This window comes from Phanerochaete carnosa (assembly GCF_000300595.1).
Source record: "Phanerochaete carnosa HHB-10118-sp unplaced genomic scaffold PHACAscaffold_1, whole genome shotgun sequence".
Taxonomy (NCBI): domain Eukaryota; kingdom Fungi; phylum Basidiomycota; class Agaricomycetes; order Polyporales; family Phanerochaetaceae; genus Phanerochaete; species Phanerochaete carnosa.
The window spans coordinates 2001986-2017132 of NW_006767628.1; the positions used below are offsets into that span (position 1 = coordinate 2001986).

The 15147-nt window shown below is 55.1% G+C and overlaps 4 protein-coding genes across 4 annotated transcripts; 2 read left to right on the forward strand and 2 right to left on the reverse strand.

Moving 5' to 3' along the window:
* Nucleotides 1–863: 863 nt before the first annotated feature.
* On the reverse strand, nt 864–5356 carry PHACADRAFT_110305 (uncharacterized protein). The gene is made up of 7 exons (XM_007390073.1): nt 4823–5356; nt 3842–4783; nt 3646–3795; nt 3468–3596; nt 3216–3407; nt 3032–3165; nt 864–2974 (listed from the first exon to the last, which is right to left on the reverse strand). The coding sequence occupies exons 1-7, from the start codon at nt 5310–5312 to the stop codon at nt 2324–2326; spliced, it is 2688 nt and encodes an 895-aa protein (XP_007390135.1). The 5' UTR covers nt 5313–5356; the 3' UTR covers nt 864–2323.
* A 30-nt stretch (nt 5357–5386) lies between these two features.
* PHACADRAFT_246761 (uncharacterized protein) lies at nt 5387–7025 on the forward strand (the record flags this gene model as incomplete). The annotated part of the gene is made up of 1 exon (XM_007390074.1): nt 5387–7025. A coding segment is annotated over exon 1 (506 nt), but the record flags the coding sequence as incomplete, so codon positions are not given.
* A 473-nt stretch (nt 7026–7498) lies between these two features.
* Nucleotides 7499–9680, forward strand: PHACADRAFT_189811 (uncharacterized protein; the record flags this gene model as incomplete). Its single annotated transcript, XM_007390075.1, has 3 exons — nt 7499–9429; nt 9484–9561; nt 9620–9680. The coding sequence occupies 3 exons, from the start codon at nt 7499–7501 to the stop codon at nt 9678–9680; spliced, it is 2070 nt and encodes a 689-aa protein (XP_007390137.1).
* On the reverse strand, nt 9604–13401 carry PHACADRAFT_203846 (uncharacterized protein; the record flags this gene model as incomplete). Its single annotated transcript, XM_007390076.1, has 15 exons — nt 9604–10340; nt 10390–10531; nt 10587–10647; nt 10696–10832; nt 10887–11201; nt 11253–11314; nt 11366–12111; nt 12161–12232; nt 12287–12421; nt 12474–12618; nt 12672–12833; nt 12888–13057; nt 13111–13171; nt 13223–13230; nt 13287–13401. The coding sequence occupies 15 exons, from the start codon at nt 13399–13401 to the stop codon at nt 10281–10283; spliced, it is 2391 nt and encodes a 796-aa protein (XP_007390138.1). The 3' UTR covers nt 9604–10280.
* Nucleotides 13402–15147: the final 1746 nt, after the last annotated feature.

The following is a 15147-nucleotide window of genomic DNA, read 5'->3' on the forward strand; positions in this document are numbered from 1 at the left end:
GCTTCCAAGCGACCGTACAAGCACCGAGGATTTGAGCACAGCGTACTGCGCGGAATCAGCTGGCGAGAACAGAGAGAGAAGTAGAGGAGAAATTTACTTCACCCTCGTCGAAAGCTGACTGTCATCGGCTGGCCAAACCTCGAGTACAGCTTTCCGACGCTGCAAGCCTTCTGCGCATCTTGGATCCTCGCGAGAGTATCGGAGTAGGGGCGACTCTGGTAACTCGAAACGGAGAGGTGTCAGCCGCAGGAGAATCCGGTACAGGAGAACCGAGCAAAGACAGCTGGCGAACAGAAATATGTTACCAGAGCCAAGAACATTCCTCTCGCCCCAGAGACTCCTGAAAGCATCCTCTGGGCCCCCAAAGTCGCCTGTGGTCTTGAATCCTTGGACCCTGGTTTGACACTGCGCGCGTTTTCGATTTGTCTTGGGTTGCATTCTGATACGTTTTGAGCACCCGCCAGTCCAGCAGACGGGGTCGGCAAGGGAGGAGGGAGAGAGACAAGAGGAGATGGTGATGGTAAGGAGTCAAGGCGAGAAACCATTGGTCCGTGCTCAGCCAGCCGTTTATATAGAGGACACCGAAGGTCGGTCGAAACTCAAACCGCGGAATACCTTCTTTATTGCCCTTAGAGAAAGAGCTGTAGAGGCTGGCATCGTCACTTTGACGTTGTATCCGTCACCTTTATGGTCTTAATGACGTCGGTAAATCTAATTCGCAGCCATCTCTGGTTGCAAAGTGGATTTGTCGACGCACAGGCTAGCCTCGCAGTGGCAAGACAACTAACGTCTGTGTCCAGATTAGGCAGCCATCAGCTTGGGTATTTAATAGGGACAAACAACGCCACCCCGCCAGCTCGGCCGGCAATCCGCGGCGCTGCACAAGCCTGCGTATGAGCGTGTGTGCACTTGTTCTCATCTCCCGTATACTGCCCACGACCACCTAGTTCAAAATGGACCTCGGAGCCAATTTCATCGCCAAGCTCGAGCCGGTTCTGCTCATGTCCAAGTCGGCCAAGGGCGCAGCAGCGGCAAAGCTTATCCAGGATGCGACGTCTGCCCCAGGCGTCTTCGTCTTTGCAGAGCTGCTAGATCAGCCGAACATCCAGGAGGTGCGACGGTTTTGTATCATGGAACATCATCCGCAATGCTGACAGGGACATGCACAGCTCGCTAATAGCGAACAACACGCGCCATACTTCTCGCTGCTCCAGCTCTTCTCGTACAAGACATTTTCAGACTACCTCCGTTAGTGTCGCCCCGAAGCTCGTCCTTGGACCGCCCTGAAGTATTCTTTAGAGCACAAGGATTCATTGCCGGCTCTCAATGATGCTCAGATCACAAAGCTTAAGCATCTAACCCTCGTATCACTCGCCACGGACCGCCGCGTACGCCCCAACGCCTATTCTCCAGATGCGCACTCCTAACATCGCCTAGATCCTGCCATACGACCATCTCCTGAGCGTGCTCAAGGTATCCAGCATTCGCGAGCTCGAGGACCTTATCATCGATGCCATCTACCAAGACGTCATCCGAGGCAAGCTTGACCAGAAAGAGCAGCAGTTCGAGGTCGAGTACACCATGGGCCGCGACCTCGAGCCAGGCAAGGTCGAGAGTCTGCTGGCCGCCCTGCAGCACTGGTGCGCCCACCCATTCTGCCACTGTTACTCACGCTGATATGCTGCAGGGCATCGACGACGTCCGCCGTACTCGCGACGCTCGACGACAAGCTCGCGAAGCTCTCGAAGCAGACCGCAGAAGACAAGACCGCCAAGGAGACGTACGACAAGACGTACCAGACTGCGCTCGGTGAGGTACAGGAGAAGCAGAAGGAGGTCAAGCTCGCCAACCGCCCCGTGAACACCCTCAAGAGCGGGCCCACCGCCGCCGGCCTCGCCCTCATAGAACGCCGTAAGGAACAGGAGCGCCTCGCAGCCGAGGAGCGTGAGTCGAAGGAACGCGAGCGAAAGGGGGGCGACGAGATGGACGTGGACGATGAGAACGGGAAGGGCAAGACGAGGAGGTACGTGTGCCATCGGCTGCAGACGGGTGGCGCTGATTCACGCTCAGAAGTAGTTCGCAGGGCGATGCCTCAAAGTCGAGGAAGCGCAACCGAACCTAAGGAAATTCTCATTGTACTATCTCGTCTACGTCATGACCCATGTAAGACTAGTCGCATCGCATTACCAATCACATTGTGCTCTCTGGGTCACACCCACAAGATGTGTTTGTCTTATCTCAGGGGTAGACATTCGTTACACATGGTGCATAACCGATGGCTTCGATATGCAATCTGAGAGTCACGATTCAACATCCAGGTACTCTATACCTCAAACACAACGTCTGCCGCCTTAAACGCCGTGTTCCCTGGCCAGACACGAATCGGCACCTCACACTCTACCATCTCCGCCCTCACCTCCCGCCACTCGCTCTCAGCAAGCGCATCGCCGTCCTCGCTGCCTACCTCGCTCCCCTCGTCCCCGTCGTGGAAGTTCATGCTCGGCTCGCTTGACCCCAGCAGCGTACTGCTGAAAAAGCTCGCCCAGCTCTGGCTCTTCTGCGGGGCTGAGGGCGAGGGCAGCACGCCCGGACGCTCGTGCGGCGCCATGCTCCCCGGCGCATGCCACGCCGTGCCCCACTCGCCCCGCGGGCCGTCGCGCACGAGGTGTTTCAGCCGCACGCCGTCCTCGCCCGCCCGCGCTTCGGGTCCCGCAATCGCGACGAGCAGGCATAAGCGCACCTTCCACGTAAGCCCGCCCGGCGTCGGCGACGACGCGCCCGGGGTGGAGACGATGACCTGGAAGGCGGGGCTCGCGTCCGGAGGGATGTCGAGCGCGAAGGCCGTGCGGAGCGTGCTCCCGACGAAGGAGGAGTGCGACTCGGAGTGGACGCGCCGTGTCTGGGCGGCGGCACTCGGTGTTTCCGAAGAGAGACAGCCCGGGAGGGTCTCGTGAGACTCGAGGAACGCGGAGAGCTGCACGAGCGGCGTTCAATCAGCACAACCACGGAGGACGATATTAGCGTCGCGTACCTTGAGCACTCGTGCATGCCCTGCCCGGGCGTTAAGGTTCACAACGCCGAGCACGCTCTCCCCAAGTCTATACGCCGATTTGGTGAAGGTGAGCACCGCGACCTTGACGTTATCCTTGTGTACATCGAAAGACACTTGCAGCGAGTTAGTAGTGTAGCTAGAAAGCTATCTCAGGCATACGCACGTCGCTTGGGGTTCCTAGTCAAGATCTCGATCGATTCGCGGCATCCTGGTTCCTGGTCCTCGTCGTCCACTCCGTTGGCGAAGGGAAATCGACCTATGTTGCTTCTTCTTGGTAGGTGCGATGCCATGGAATCTTGCGTTGCCAAGAGGGCCAGTGCGTAAGGTCCCAGATCGCTGTCCTCTTGGTTTGGCGCTGTTCGTTGTTCCTACGATCAGTACCTGCCCCCTTAATGCACGCCAAGCTATGACGTACCGTTCGCGGGGCGCTGTGCTGCAATGCGCAAAGGCTCCTGCACGTCGGTCACAGTCGCCTTGTACGCCTGCCGCTGTAGTCGAGATACGACGGGCCATCGCAGGTCGTAGGGCGACGGAGCATTAGTTACTGCGACTGCCTTAGTTCCGGACACCCATACATACACCACTGGACATACCTGATACATAATTGTATATACGCACAGGCACTCGCATAATTCTACTGTTCGTTGAGCGGCAGATGCCTAGCACAAACTCGTATTGGAAGCGCAACGTCCGCCCGCGGTACGTCGGTGGTAGATTTCGTGGTAGGGGAAAGGTATATACATCTACTCTTCGTTAGCTACGATGTTGTGCACAGGGTGCGCCACGTACAGTTACGCGATTGCCCGGGCATGAGGCTGAGATCGATTGCGAGCATAGCTGGTGGGACATCGAACGTGGGTAGTGGCTCGTCCGCATCACCATCCTCTTCTACGGACGCACAGTCCGGTACGTCGATATCCCCATTCGAGCTTGATGATCCGAAGAATCCAGAAAAGACAGAAGAGTTCCGAGAATGCCGAGAAGATCCAGGAAGCGGGGAAGACATGGGTGGTGGCGATGAAGGAGAGAGCAAAGAGAGTAATCCAGTTGAAAGCGAGGTAGTACGAGCATGTTGGGAGGCACGACGCACATTTACCGCAGGAAGTGGTTTGCGGCCGTGTGCGAGGGCCTTGGGGCTGTTTGGAACAATGTTCATGTTGCCCCCGCCGACCGCTTTGGTTGCCTGCAGCTCACGGCGGAGCATGTACCACATATGCCGCTGCTCGGCCGAAAGTGGGGCATCCTGCGCTGGGAAAAGTGTAACAGTGCCGAGAAGTTGCGCATATGAGTACAAGATGAATTCAGTATTAGGTGCGGAAAAGCTGCCGACTGCTGCGGTTTTAGGACGAGGGGGCGGCGCGATACCGGGGTGCGGGGGCCTATGCCCATTTGTGAGTGTCATGCCGCCCGAAGCGCCATTGGCCTTCTTGGTTGGAGGGAAAGAGGCAGATGATGTCAGAAGTGCGTGTCTGTTCGCTGGAGAGACTACGTCCGGAGTTGCCGGTGAAACAGGCGAGTAACCCTCTGTGATTGTATCCAGCGCAAGAGATAATGTCGACGTGGAGCTAATAGCAGATAGGTCCGGGGGAACCTTGTCGGAATCCTTCAGCGGTTGCACTTGCACCTGGCCGTCTAATACCGATTGCTTTCGGGCGTGGGGGTGGTTTACAGGTACGGAGGCGGAGCGAGCCAAGGGCGAAGATTTTCGTGGCGAGTTTGGTGCTGCAGCAGCTCAAGCAATGGTAGGCATACAAGGCACTTAGTACTCACTGGGTAAATTTGTTTGCAGTGTGCGCAGAGGCGACTTGCCCTTCCAGTCTCCCGATCCATTCGACTGGAAGCCCTGAGTCCCTAGAGATACGGACAGTGACTTGGTAAGGTTTACGCGCCGCCGTGCTTGGTCTTCCGGTTCTTCTAGATTGGGGGGGCCATTCGCGCTTTGTGACCTGCCCACGAGTCCGCGTCGGACCACAGGCTTGTTGCCACCGGCTGTGTGTGCTGGCACAGTTGGAAGCGCAGTGCGAACACCGGGCGACGTAGGCGGACGCGCCATTGGCACATAACTGACAGAGTGTGCTCCTCGTTTGTGGCCATAGATCGTGGCAGACTGCGAGGTCGAGCGAGCAGCGAGCGGGGCCTCTGGCCTCCGAGTGTTGGTGATAGTAATGGTGACAGTGAAAGTGTCGCCGGCAAAGTATGAGGCTTGTGACGGTGTCGCGGTGACGCGCACTGCTCCGTCCAGCACAGAGGACTCAGCCATGGCTGGTCGGCGGTGAGAGGGACTCGAGATGAAGACGTAGTTGTGATCAGGAACAGAACGTCCGCCATAGACGCCCGCATCTTCCTTCAGGCCCTCATCTTCCTCACTGTCCGCTCGGCTTACACTCTATCCGAAGTACGCACAGGATGGCGCTGGGAAAATCGCTGCAAAGGTTGGCAACATGTACATGCAGTGAGTACATTTTGCCTACCTCTAGAAGCTGCTTCCTGATACTTCCTAGGACAAGCCACTCGGACATGCCGCTGGAACTCAACCACAGCTGGTAACCCTGCCGCAACCAGCAGTTCAAACAAGACTATCTTTGAGTCGGACGAGTCCGCATGGGACCATGTCTTCAAAGACATTGATATGTCCTCGGCAAGCATCCTCTCCAGCAGCACAAGTTCTCGCAAGGCACAACGTCACAAAATGACCAGACACGAGCTCTCAGCTTTTGATGAGATGTTCAACATGATCTTCGAAACCTACAACGAAATGAAGGGACCTTCCGCTGGAACTTCCGAGGCGATGGCAGGAGTGGGCAACAGCCCTACTCTGAGCACGCTCACAGACCGCCTCCGGCAGCACAGCAGAAACGTCAAGTGGACGAGCGACGCTGATCAGGAGCTCGACCGGAAGAAGGAGGAGATGGATCTGTGCGACACGGACCAGCAGCTACTCGACTGGGCTATGCGCGAAGTGTTTGGCGAGTCACAGCGATACGAGGCTGCGGCACGCAAGGCCATGGCGGAGTTGCCTTCAAGCCAACAGGGAATGCCCCTGCAGGCGCTGTCGTACCCGTATGTGATTGCGCACCTCATGCGGACGTTCCGTGACAAGTACGGCGATCCGCATCTCGCCCTATCCCTCTTTGACCACGCACGGCACCTGAGTACTGCGTCGTACGTATTCGGCTGCACGACGCCTGCGTATAACGAGCTCATCGAGACGCGCTGGCGCTGCTTCCGTGACGTGCGGGGCGTATGCGACGCCCTGGAGGAGATGCAGGTGAACGGCATCGAGATGGATACGCAGACGCGAGGCCTGGCCGAGAGAGTCCGCCGGGAGGTTGGAGAGCGTAATCTATGGGAGGAGGAGACGGCGCTGAACAGCGGCGAAGTGTGGGCAATTATCGGGCGGATTGAACGGCTGATCGCAGGGGAGAGCTCGAGTTTGAAGCGGCCAAAGACGTCGCAGGAGCAGGACAGGAAACCGCGACGAGAAAAGAAATGGACGAACACCTCGGAGTCGTGGAAGCAGGAGGCAGCGCGACAAGGCCCGGAGAGCACGTACGAGTTTGGCAAGTGGGAGGAGATACAGTAGCGAGTTCATTAATGATGCATAGTGGTTAATTTACATGGTCCGCCTGATTATCTTGCACGACGATCTCAGCTGTGGTGACGCAGCGAGCTCGTTGCAGTCGTGTGCGTTTGGTCCTGCTGCCTCATGCCGCCGAGACAGACTATCAGCAAGTCTATCCAGCGTGGACTGCGATCGAGCCGAATCCGGCATCCGTCGTCGGTCCGTCGGGGCTGGTGGGCGGATCACTTGAACGCAGCCCCTGAGGCCCGAGGGGCGAGGAGCTCGGTGCCGAGGACAGCGTCGAGGACTGAAAGCTGGGCGCGCTGTGCTCGTTCCGCGCGAGAGTCGTGGTCGCGTGTGTGTTCTGGGATCTGGGCGTGTGGATCGACCCTATATGAAAAGGGGGAGGCGCCTGTTGGACCGTAGCGGACGAGTGAGTAGAGCCGGTGGCAGACACCGTCAGCTGCTCACAGCATCATGCAAAGCCAGTCTTTCAATTCAGAGCCCTAGCCTTCCTTTCTCTTCAACCATCATCTCCCCCTCAGAGAGGCCGACCGTAATCCCACCTCTCCCACATCCTCGTCGCCTCCCAGCTCTCGCTCGCTCTGCTTTCGAACGCATCTCCTGCACTTGTACTCCCATCGCCCCCTAGAGTTGCATTCACGGCTTAGACTCACGAAGACTGACGGTCAGAGACGTCTCATTGTGCGCATCCCTCTACCTCCTTTCTCTTCTCCTCCTCATCTCCTCTTCAGATTTCACGACCATACAGCCCTCAATCGCCGTAGACCAGCGTACCAGCCCCTGGACCGTCCTTCTCCATCCTGGCGACCGTTCAAAACTATAATCACCTTTCCAACCTCGGCAAGCCCTCGATTGGCATAATGCAGTCTACTCACGCGAGGCAGTCCTCGAACGACGATGCAGATCGCACCAACCGCTTCCTCTCGTCTTCGAGCGGCGCAGACACGCCTAATACCCTCAGTCTCCGCGAGCGTGCTGCCAGCCAGCCACCGCGCACCTCCAACTCGCAGGCCTTCCTCGCATCGCCGTCCCTTCAATCGATGCGCACCAGCTCAGGAGGCCCTGGAGTCTGGCCCCGATTCTCGTCCGGTCTGAACTTTGACTCCTCACTCCAGCCGGGCCTACCGTCCTCTGTTCCGACCCGCAGCTCTTCATTCTCCACCAGGGCTGGCTCTGCCTTTCCTTCTGCCATGCGCGATTCCCGCTTTGCGTCCACCTTCGAAGACGATGAGTCTGAAGCACTCTCCGACATGAACGACCCCTTCGACGACCGCTACCTCGGCACGTCTCCTCCCGCCGCGATTGGCTCAGGCATCCCTGGCCGCGGCCGTACTTATGCCGCAGATATGACGCGCAGCCGCTCCCAGTCTGTCGCGACAACCACCCGTCCCGGTGCCCTTGGTTCAGCCTTTAACGGCGCAGCCCTTTGGAACGACCCCGCCTTCTCGGGCTCGAATCCGCTGCAGATTCCGCCCCCTACATCGCGCTACGACAACATCAAGCCCGCCGGCAGCAGCCGCTATGGCAGCTTGGGCGCGCTCGGTCGCTCTCCCTCGAACGGTTATTCACATGGCGTCAGCAGTTTCACGGACCAGTCGAATATGAGCCCGTTTGTTCGCGATCTTCAGCAAATCATGAACGATGATGTCACACCTTACCGGGACCCCTGGCTTTCGCGCGGTGGAGCTGACGAGAATGGTGGCGGCGGCAGCGGTACGACCTCTCGCCGACACAGCGTAAGCGTCATCGCTCGCCCACGGCCGTCTGTCGTAGGTTTCAACGCGCCTGGGCTAGACTCAGACGAATCCATGCAACATGGCCATTCCGCAGGATACAGCTTCTCATCTGCTAGCAGTGGAGGAGGGCTTCTTCTCACCGACGACGACCTTGCGAGCGACCTCGGCATGCTATCCCTTGGCACCGAAACAGGCCGTTCCCCTCATCTCGCCGGCACCGCCGCACCGTCGTCGCTGCCCAGTGGCTCGGGTCTCGCACGCAGCCCTGCTTACGAGCGTCTCTCGCCGTATCAGCCGCTGCACCTGAACATCCCTGGTGGCACCGCAACCGGCTACCGTGGTGGCGCAGTAGGGTCTCCGAGTGATAGTGCATTTAGCGGCGGCAGTCCTAGCCGTCACCAGCTTGAGGGCGAGTATCCGCCTCAGGCGCGAGAGAACGTCGGGCGTGGGCTTACGGCACGGTTCGTACCTGGGCAAGGCATTCAGCATATCCCTGAGGCGAGCTTATTGCCCACACCGATCACTCCAGGTGGCCAGTTGAGGAGTGGTTACGCCGGAGGCGCGATGCAACGTCGCGCGTCGGACGCGACGAAAAGCATCACAGAACTCGGGAAGGGCGTTCCCCTGCATGCGGTACCGACCAGCTGGCCACTGTACATTGTCGAGTTCAAGGCAGGCCGCACAGATTTGTTCTACTGCACGGACCTCGCGCTCGACATTCGTGTCGGGGATCTCGCCATTGTCGAAGCTGATCGCGGACGCGATCTGGGCAAGATCGTCAATGACACGATTACACTGGCCGAGGTGGAAGAGTTCCAGCGTCAGCAGAAGGCTATGAGCAGCTATGCCGAAGTCCAGGGGCAGATGCCTACGAGTCCGACTGGGCAGGGCGCGAAGGAGATCAACCCGAAGCAGATTTATGAGAAGGCGAGGGCGGAGCACACGCAGGGTTTGGCGCAGAAGGTGGCGGACGAAGCTAAGGCTCTTGAACTCTGCCGCACGAAAGTTAAGCAGCGCAAGCTGCCCATGGAGGTCGTCGATGCGGAATACCAGTGGTAAACACCCCTACCTTGTACCAGCAGCTACAGTGGCTGATCGCGTGCCATCAGGGATCGTCGTAAACTCACGTTCTACTTCATTGCCGAGAAGCGCATCGACTTCCGTGAGCTCGTGCGCGAGCTCTTCAGGTGCGTTTTGCCTCTACCCTCCTACCTCCTGCTGCACATATTGATCGTGTGATCATAGGTTGTATAAAACTCGTATCTGGATGGCGTCCCTTGGCGGACCCGCTGCACACGAACAATGAGTCCATTATCCGATACCCCCGGTTACCCATCATAAAATCGACTTCGAGGAATAACAAAGAGAACGGACTGCAACGGAAGAGGACGGCAATCCTGCGGCAAATATGTCGTGCCCAATGTACCACCATCAGCGAATCTCCGGTTCATCATCGGCTGCGTAGATTTGTACACATCTGAAATCTTTACTCATATTTGTCACGTGCGCAGACGCAGGCCGTGCGTTGTACTTCTATCTCGTGCTCGTTCGTGCAGCGGACACCTCCACACCCGATATCCTTCAATCTCACTCGTCATAACTATTATGTTCGTGTACCAACAGTCTTGTGATGTGCTTGTGGTCATGTTATTGCTTTCGGGCCCTTTTCTCGCCATTGGACCATACTAGTATGCGTCGAGGTCTTTTTTACATACAGTATTAACGCTTGTATTGGTACAATTTTACGCTACGAATGCCCAAATGCTCTGCACCTCAGCAAAGACCCTCTACATCGACGCTGCAGCCTGGAAGCCGACGAGCGAACTAGCACGGTGCCCTCCCCGGCGGAGAAATAATTAGCGATAAATGAGCGAGCTGTATATACATACACTATGAGTACAAGACGCTAGATCCAGAGCATCGCAAAAACAGATGGAATAAAGCGGGATGCTACCATTTGTCGGGGCTGCGCGGGACTAATCAGCAACAAGAATTCGATGGAAAGGTAAGTACACGTGCCCGAAGTATGCTTGGCCTGTCGACTGTAGCGTTTTGAAGGACGTCATATTGTAGTCTGCGGTGTTCATCCACACAGTGTTTCCCCACCACGCGAGCACAGTGTGTTGGCCAATCGTGCCGTTAGCAGGGTATTGTAAGCTATATGGCTTTTATCAGCCCACGCGTGAGGTAGCGTCAGATCAACAGAGCGTACCAGAAGAAAACAATCACGGTCCCTATTGCTGTCCCTGTGTCGAGAGCCGCAGATAAAACGTCTGTGACAAGCTCTGAGCAGGGCGGTTTGATTGAAGGAAATGACATACAGTTGTACTTCGACCACCATCCGAAATGTCGTCTGCGTACGACGTACTGCGAGATGAACCCTAAGATCGCCCATGGCACGTAATTCAGCGCGCTTGCCGGTGGTATCCACCCAGTACCGTTCACTATGATCGGAATGCTACGTCTCGTTAGATTAACAGCATCAATGAGGACGTGACAAGGTAGTACTCACTTTACATAGCGGAAGTAGCTGTTGGGCCATCGTTTCATCCCAAGGTACGGTATTATCGGTGTGACCGCTCCAAAAAGGAAGAAAAACCGGAGGAAGCCGTATATTCGGCCAGCAGAGAAGAGCATCTTAGGGCCGACAACGCCCCAGATGACACTTGCAGTGTAGAAGACCTCGGTGCTGGCACACACGAAGTGGTCTTTCTGCAGCGAGTCGCACATGTCCGGGATATTTTCGAACATCCAGGACTGCACAGCGAGCTGGACAATCCCGGCTACCACGGTTGCCACGACCTGGCACCAGAACATTGTGCGCGGTCTGAACAGAAGATGAGCCGAGTGTGACACATGCGTTTGCGATTTTACGCACGGTATCTTCATGTAATGTCCTAACTTCATGTCGGAGGTGAATGTGAGTGCTTGTGACATTGTCTGAGGGCGTTGAATTAGCATGGTGTTTGAAAGAATATTACATGCCCTCACGTTATATCCCCAAGTCTTGAACAACATCATCGCAAGCGGTTGGCCAGGAAGGACGTACCCAACGATCAGCTCAGTAATCACATTCAGCCCGATCTGCTGGTTGGTGACCGCCTGGATGATGCCAATTGGGATCGTGTATACAAACGCAACCGCCAACGCGAGCACGAACGCCCACACAGGCATCTGCGTAGGATATATCTCGATGGCGATGACACCAAACAAGAACATGGACACGAAGATGCAGAGATACCACCAGTCGGGCACCTGCGGATACTGCGACATGAGTCGTGCGTGGATGTCGGGTTGTTCCGCGAGGGAGCGGCGCGCTTGGACCATAATTTGCTTGCGGTAGTACAGGAAGACATGTACTATCGTGGCGGTAACGCTCGCAAAACTGAGCGCGTAGGACACGACGAATGCCACGGGCAGAAAGAGCGGGCTGTATGCTCTATATTTGTCGATGTCAAACGAGGTCCCTTCCAAGACGCGCGTGACGTTGTAGGGTGCTCCGGTGTTGTCAAACGTCCTTCGTGAGAGAACGGGCATAAACTGCGAATCCCAAACGTTCGTGTAATAGAGCAATGGGACAATGAGCCAGAAAAAGAAAACGAAGCCAAAGGCGACGTTTCCTTCTGCCCACCATGGTGTGGCCAGGGGAGAACCGATGAAGGCGATTTGCGACCAATCCAAGGTGACCAGGGACATGCCGAGGCCGCTCTGATAACCGAACAGTTGGTTGATCACCACTTGCAACTACGATGAGCTTCGCCACAGCGGATTCTGGACAGCACGTACCGTTATTTGGCTTTATCCAGCATACCCACGAGAAGAATGAGAGAGCTGTGAATAGATACCCAGGCACGAAGTCTTCTCGTGCATTAACGAGATGATCTCATATATCAATGGGGGGGGGGTACTTACACCAAAGTATGGCAGCAGTAAATGCAAGAAAGAAGAACCGTTCTCGGCTAAGACCACCGCGCTTGCCAAATCCCACATACCATTGCGCATGCAAAGTGTTGAAGAGTGCGCAGTAAACCAGGTTCGACGGCCAGACTAGAAAAATAGGGATCAATGCTGTGGTTGAGACCACGCAGCGATCACTCACTCATTGAGGGTGGAGACACCAAAAATCGCTTGGCGATACCTCCAATAGAGAACCCAATGAGCTGCGTAGACATGATTACCATGAACTGGTATCCGAAATTGTAGGACTGATGATAGTAAAACCGTTGAACCGCGATGATGTCGGTCTAATGAGTAGTTAGCGCACGGGTTCAATGATAACGATGTCGAGAGGGCCCACCGCATACGCAGAGACTGCGCCAACACCTGCCATGATGGTTACCACGACGTGTTCTTTAATAGTAAAAGGGCCAGGGTTAATGCAGTGTCCAAATACCCGTACATGTGGCAGGAGGCGTGCGACTAAGCGGCCGAGAGGAAAAGTCAAAAGTTGGGCGACAAGCTGACGGCACGTATTGTTGAGCTCCGGAGGACAATAAGCAGATAGAGAACGCACTGGCCCCACGGTGATATTGGGAAATCGAAAGAAGTAGAATTGGTTCACGCCTGGTATCACAATGGCCCACAGCAGCCCAAGCATCCAAGCACGAAGTGTCCCCGCAGGCATGTCGGGATCGTCCGTGTTCGCGACGGCGGAACGAACTTCAGGGTATGGGGATTCATCCTCTATTTGCACTATGACTTAGTAAATGCCTAGCGAGGGAGATAGCGAATGTTACCAAGGTACTCCGCATCCAGGTCAATATTGGGATCTCCGTAGCACTCGCCATCTACTATGCTCTGCTTCGAACATCAAAAAGTAATGTGCGCATGAAACGAGAGGCTACTCACGACCACGGCTGGGAACACATGAAAACTCAACATCTCGTGCACACTGCGTAAAGTGATCACGCACGTCCTGCACCGTCATTCTCCACATCCTGTTGGAATCCCCACTTCAATGTGCCGATCTCATATAACGCCTTGGCGTGCTCTGAACTCGGAGGCGGTGGTAGATCAGTGTAGGACATGAAGCCTGGCTATCAAGAGGGTTGTAGCTCAAGAAGTGAAAGAGCCATGCCAAAGGTTCGAATGATAGGCAGGCCAACCGCGGTGCCTGAGCAGCGCTACGCTCAAGAGCCATTTCCACACACGTCGACTAACCGGCAACTTTGATCCGCAAGGAAAGACCCTCCTGCAGGCGTCGGACCAGGACACCTGACATTACTGAACGCACGGGGCTAACTTTATATTATTTTGCGCAGAAAGAGGTACAAAATGCTTAAGCTATTTTCCCATGGAGAAGTTGTCATTTTAACGGTACAAAAAGATATGCTACTTTTACACCTTTTGGGGCATCAAAAGGGTTGAAATATTCTCAGGGCAAAATAATCATCATTTCTTCCTGCATATTTTCCCTAAAAAGAAGCCCTCCAGCTGAGACAAAAAGAGTAAGCTTACTTTGCAGTTCTTGTCTTTGCAAAATATGAGGTAAAAAAGCCAACATGTTTTTAGACATGAAATTGATCACCCACTCATTGCCTGTTATCACCCTCTTGTTGTCTGCCATATGCCTGCTCATCGCCTTGCGCATTGACGGTCACTTACCAGGAAACCGCCCACACATTGCCCATTCATTGCCCTCTCATCATCTGCTGTGCGCTCACTCATTGCCCAAGTATTGATGGCCATTTACCAGGAAATCACCGCTTACAATGCATGCCCACTTGAACAAGAGATCATTTACTTCAAGAACAACTAATAGTACATGGGGGAGAGAAAGAGATAGTGTGAGACAGAGAACAAGTGTAGTATATCCATACCATTACAAACAATCTGCTGACAGGGACTCCAGCCTCTGAACAATGTTCAGCATGAGACTTTTGTGGAACTTAAGTGCGTCCTTCCACTGCTTGGCGCTGCACGGGGTTGCCTCACTGGATCGAATGTCGCGAAGCCACTTCTGGAACCAATACTCATTGAACGACGTCCAGTAGCCCATATTAAAGCTGGAGGTAAGCCAGGTTGATCGCTTCGGCCACCAAGAATAATTGGTGGCACTTACCGTAGAATGTACTATGGTGAATTAGTGGCATGCAACAAACAATAGTTATAGGAATACCCACACACAAGAACCCTGTACACACCACAGATCAAGTCCTCTTTGTGCTGAGTAAGGACATCAGTCACGTAAGAGTGCCCGTTCAGTAACACCATTGCTTGGTGGCTCGACCAGCCTTGGAACCCTGCGACAAGGGTTGAATGGAGTCTTTGAACAGCCAGTTGCCAAACAATTCCACCTGCACCCAATGCAGCCTGTATAGCATGTGGGCTGCACAAGAGGAAGTCATCACGAGCGTCCTCATACATAGTGTACTCTTCCTTGGATGTCTTGAAGCCCAGCTGCTGAATACCAAGGCCACAGTAGAGACCAGACTTCTTCATGTGGGGCAGGGACAGACTTCATTTGAAAACTGGAAGCACCGTTCTAAAAGGAATACCCCACTTCGTGAGCTCACAAACAACGCTGATCTTCTCTGTGCCCCATGGGTGCCACAAGATCTCAGCAGCTATTGCAGCACTTTCCACAATAAGCTGCCAGGGCCAATTGCCAGCAGCATTGAAAGTGCAGGGCTTGATGATGTAGACGTCTTGCTGGCTCAGTCGTGTAGAATTTGTAAGGTAGCCTGCTGATGGTCATAGGTGAATTTACCACCTGTAGGAAGTCATGCAGCTGTTGACCATGAGATCACAACAGCTGTGGTGGGGGTGGAAAT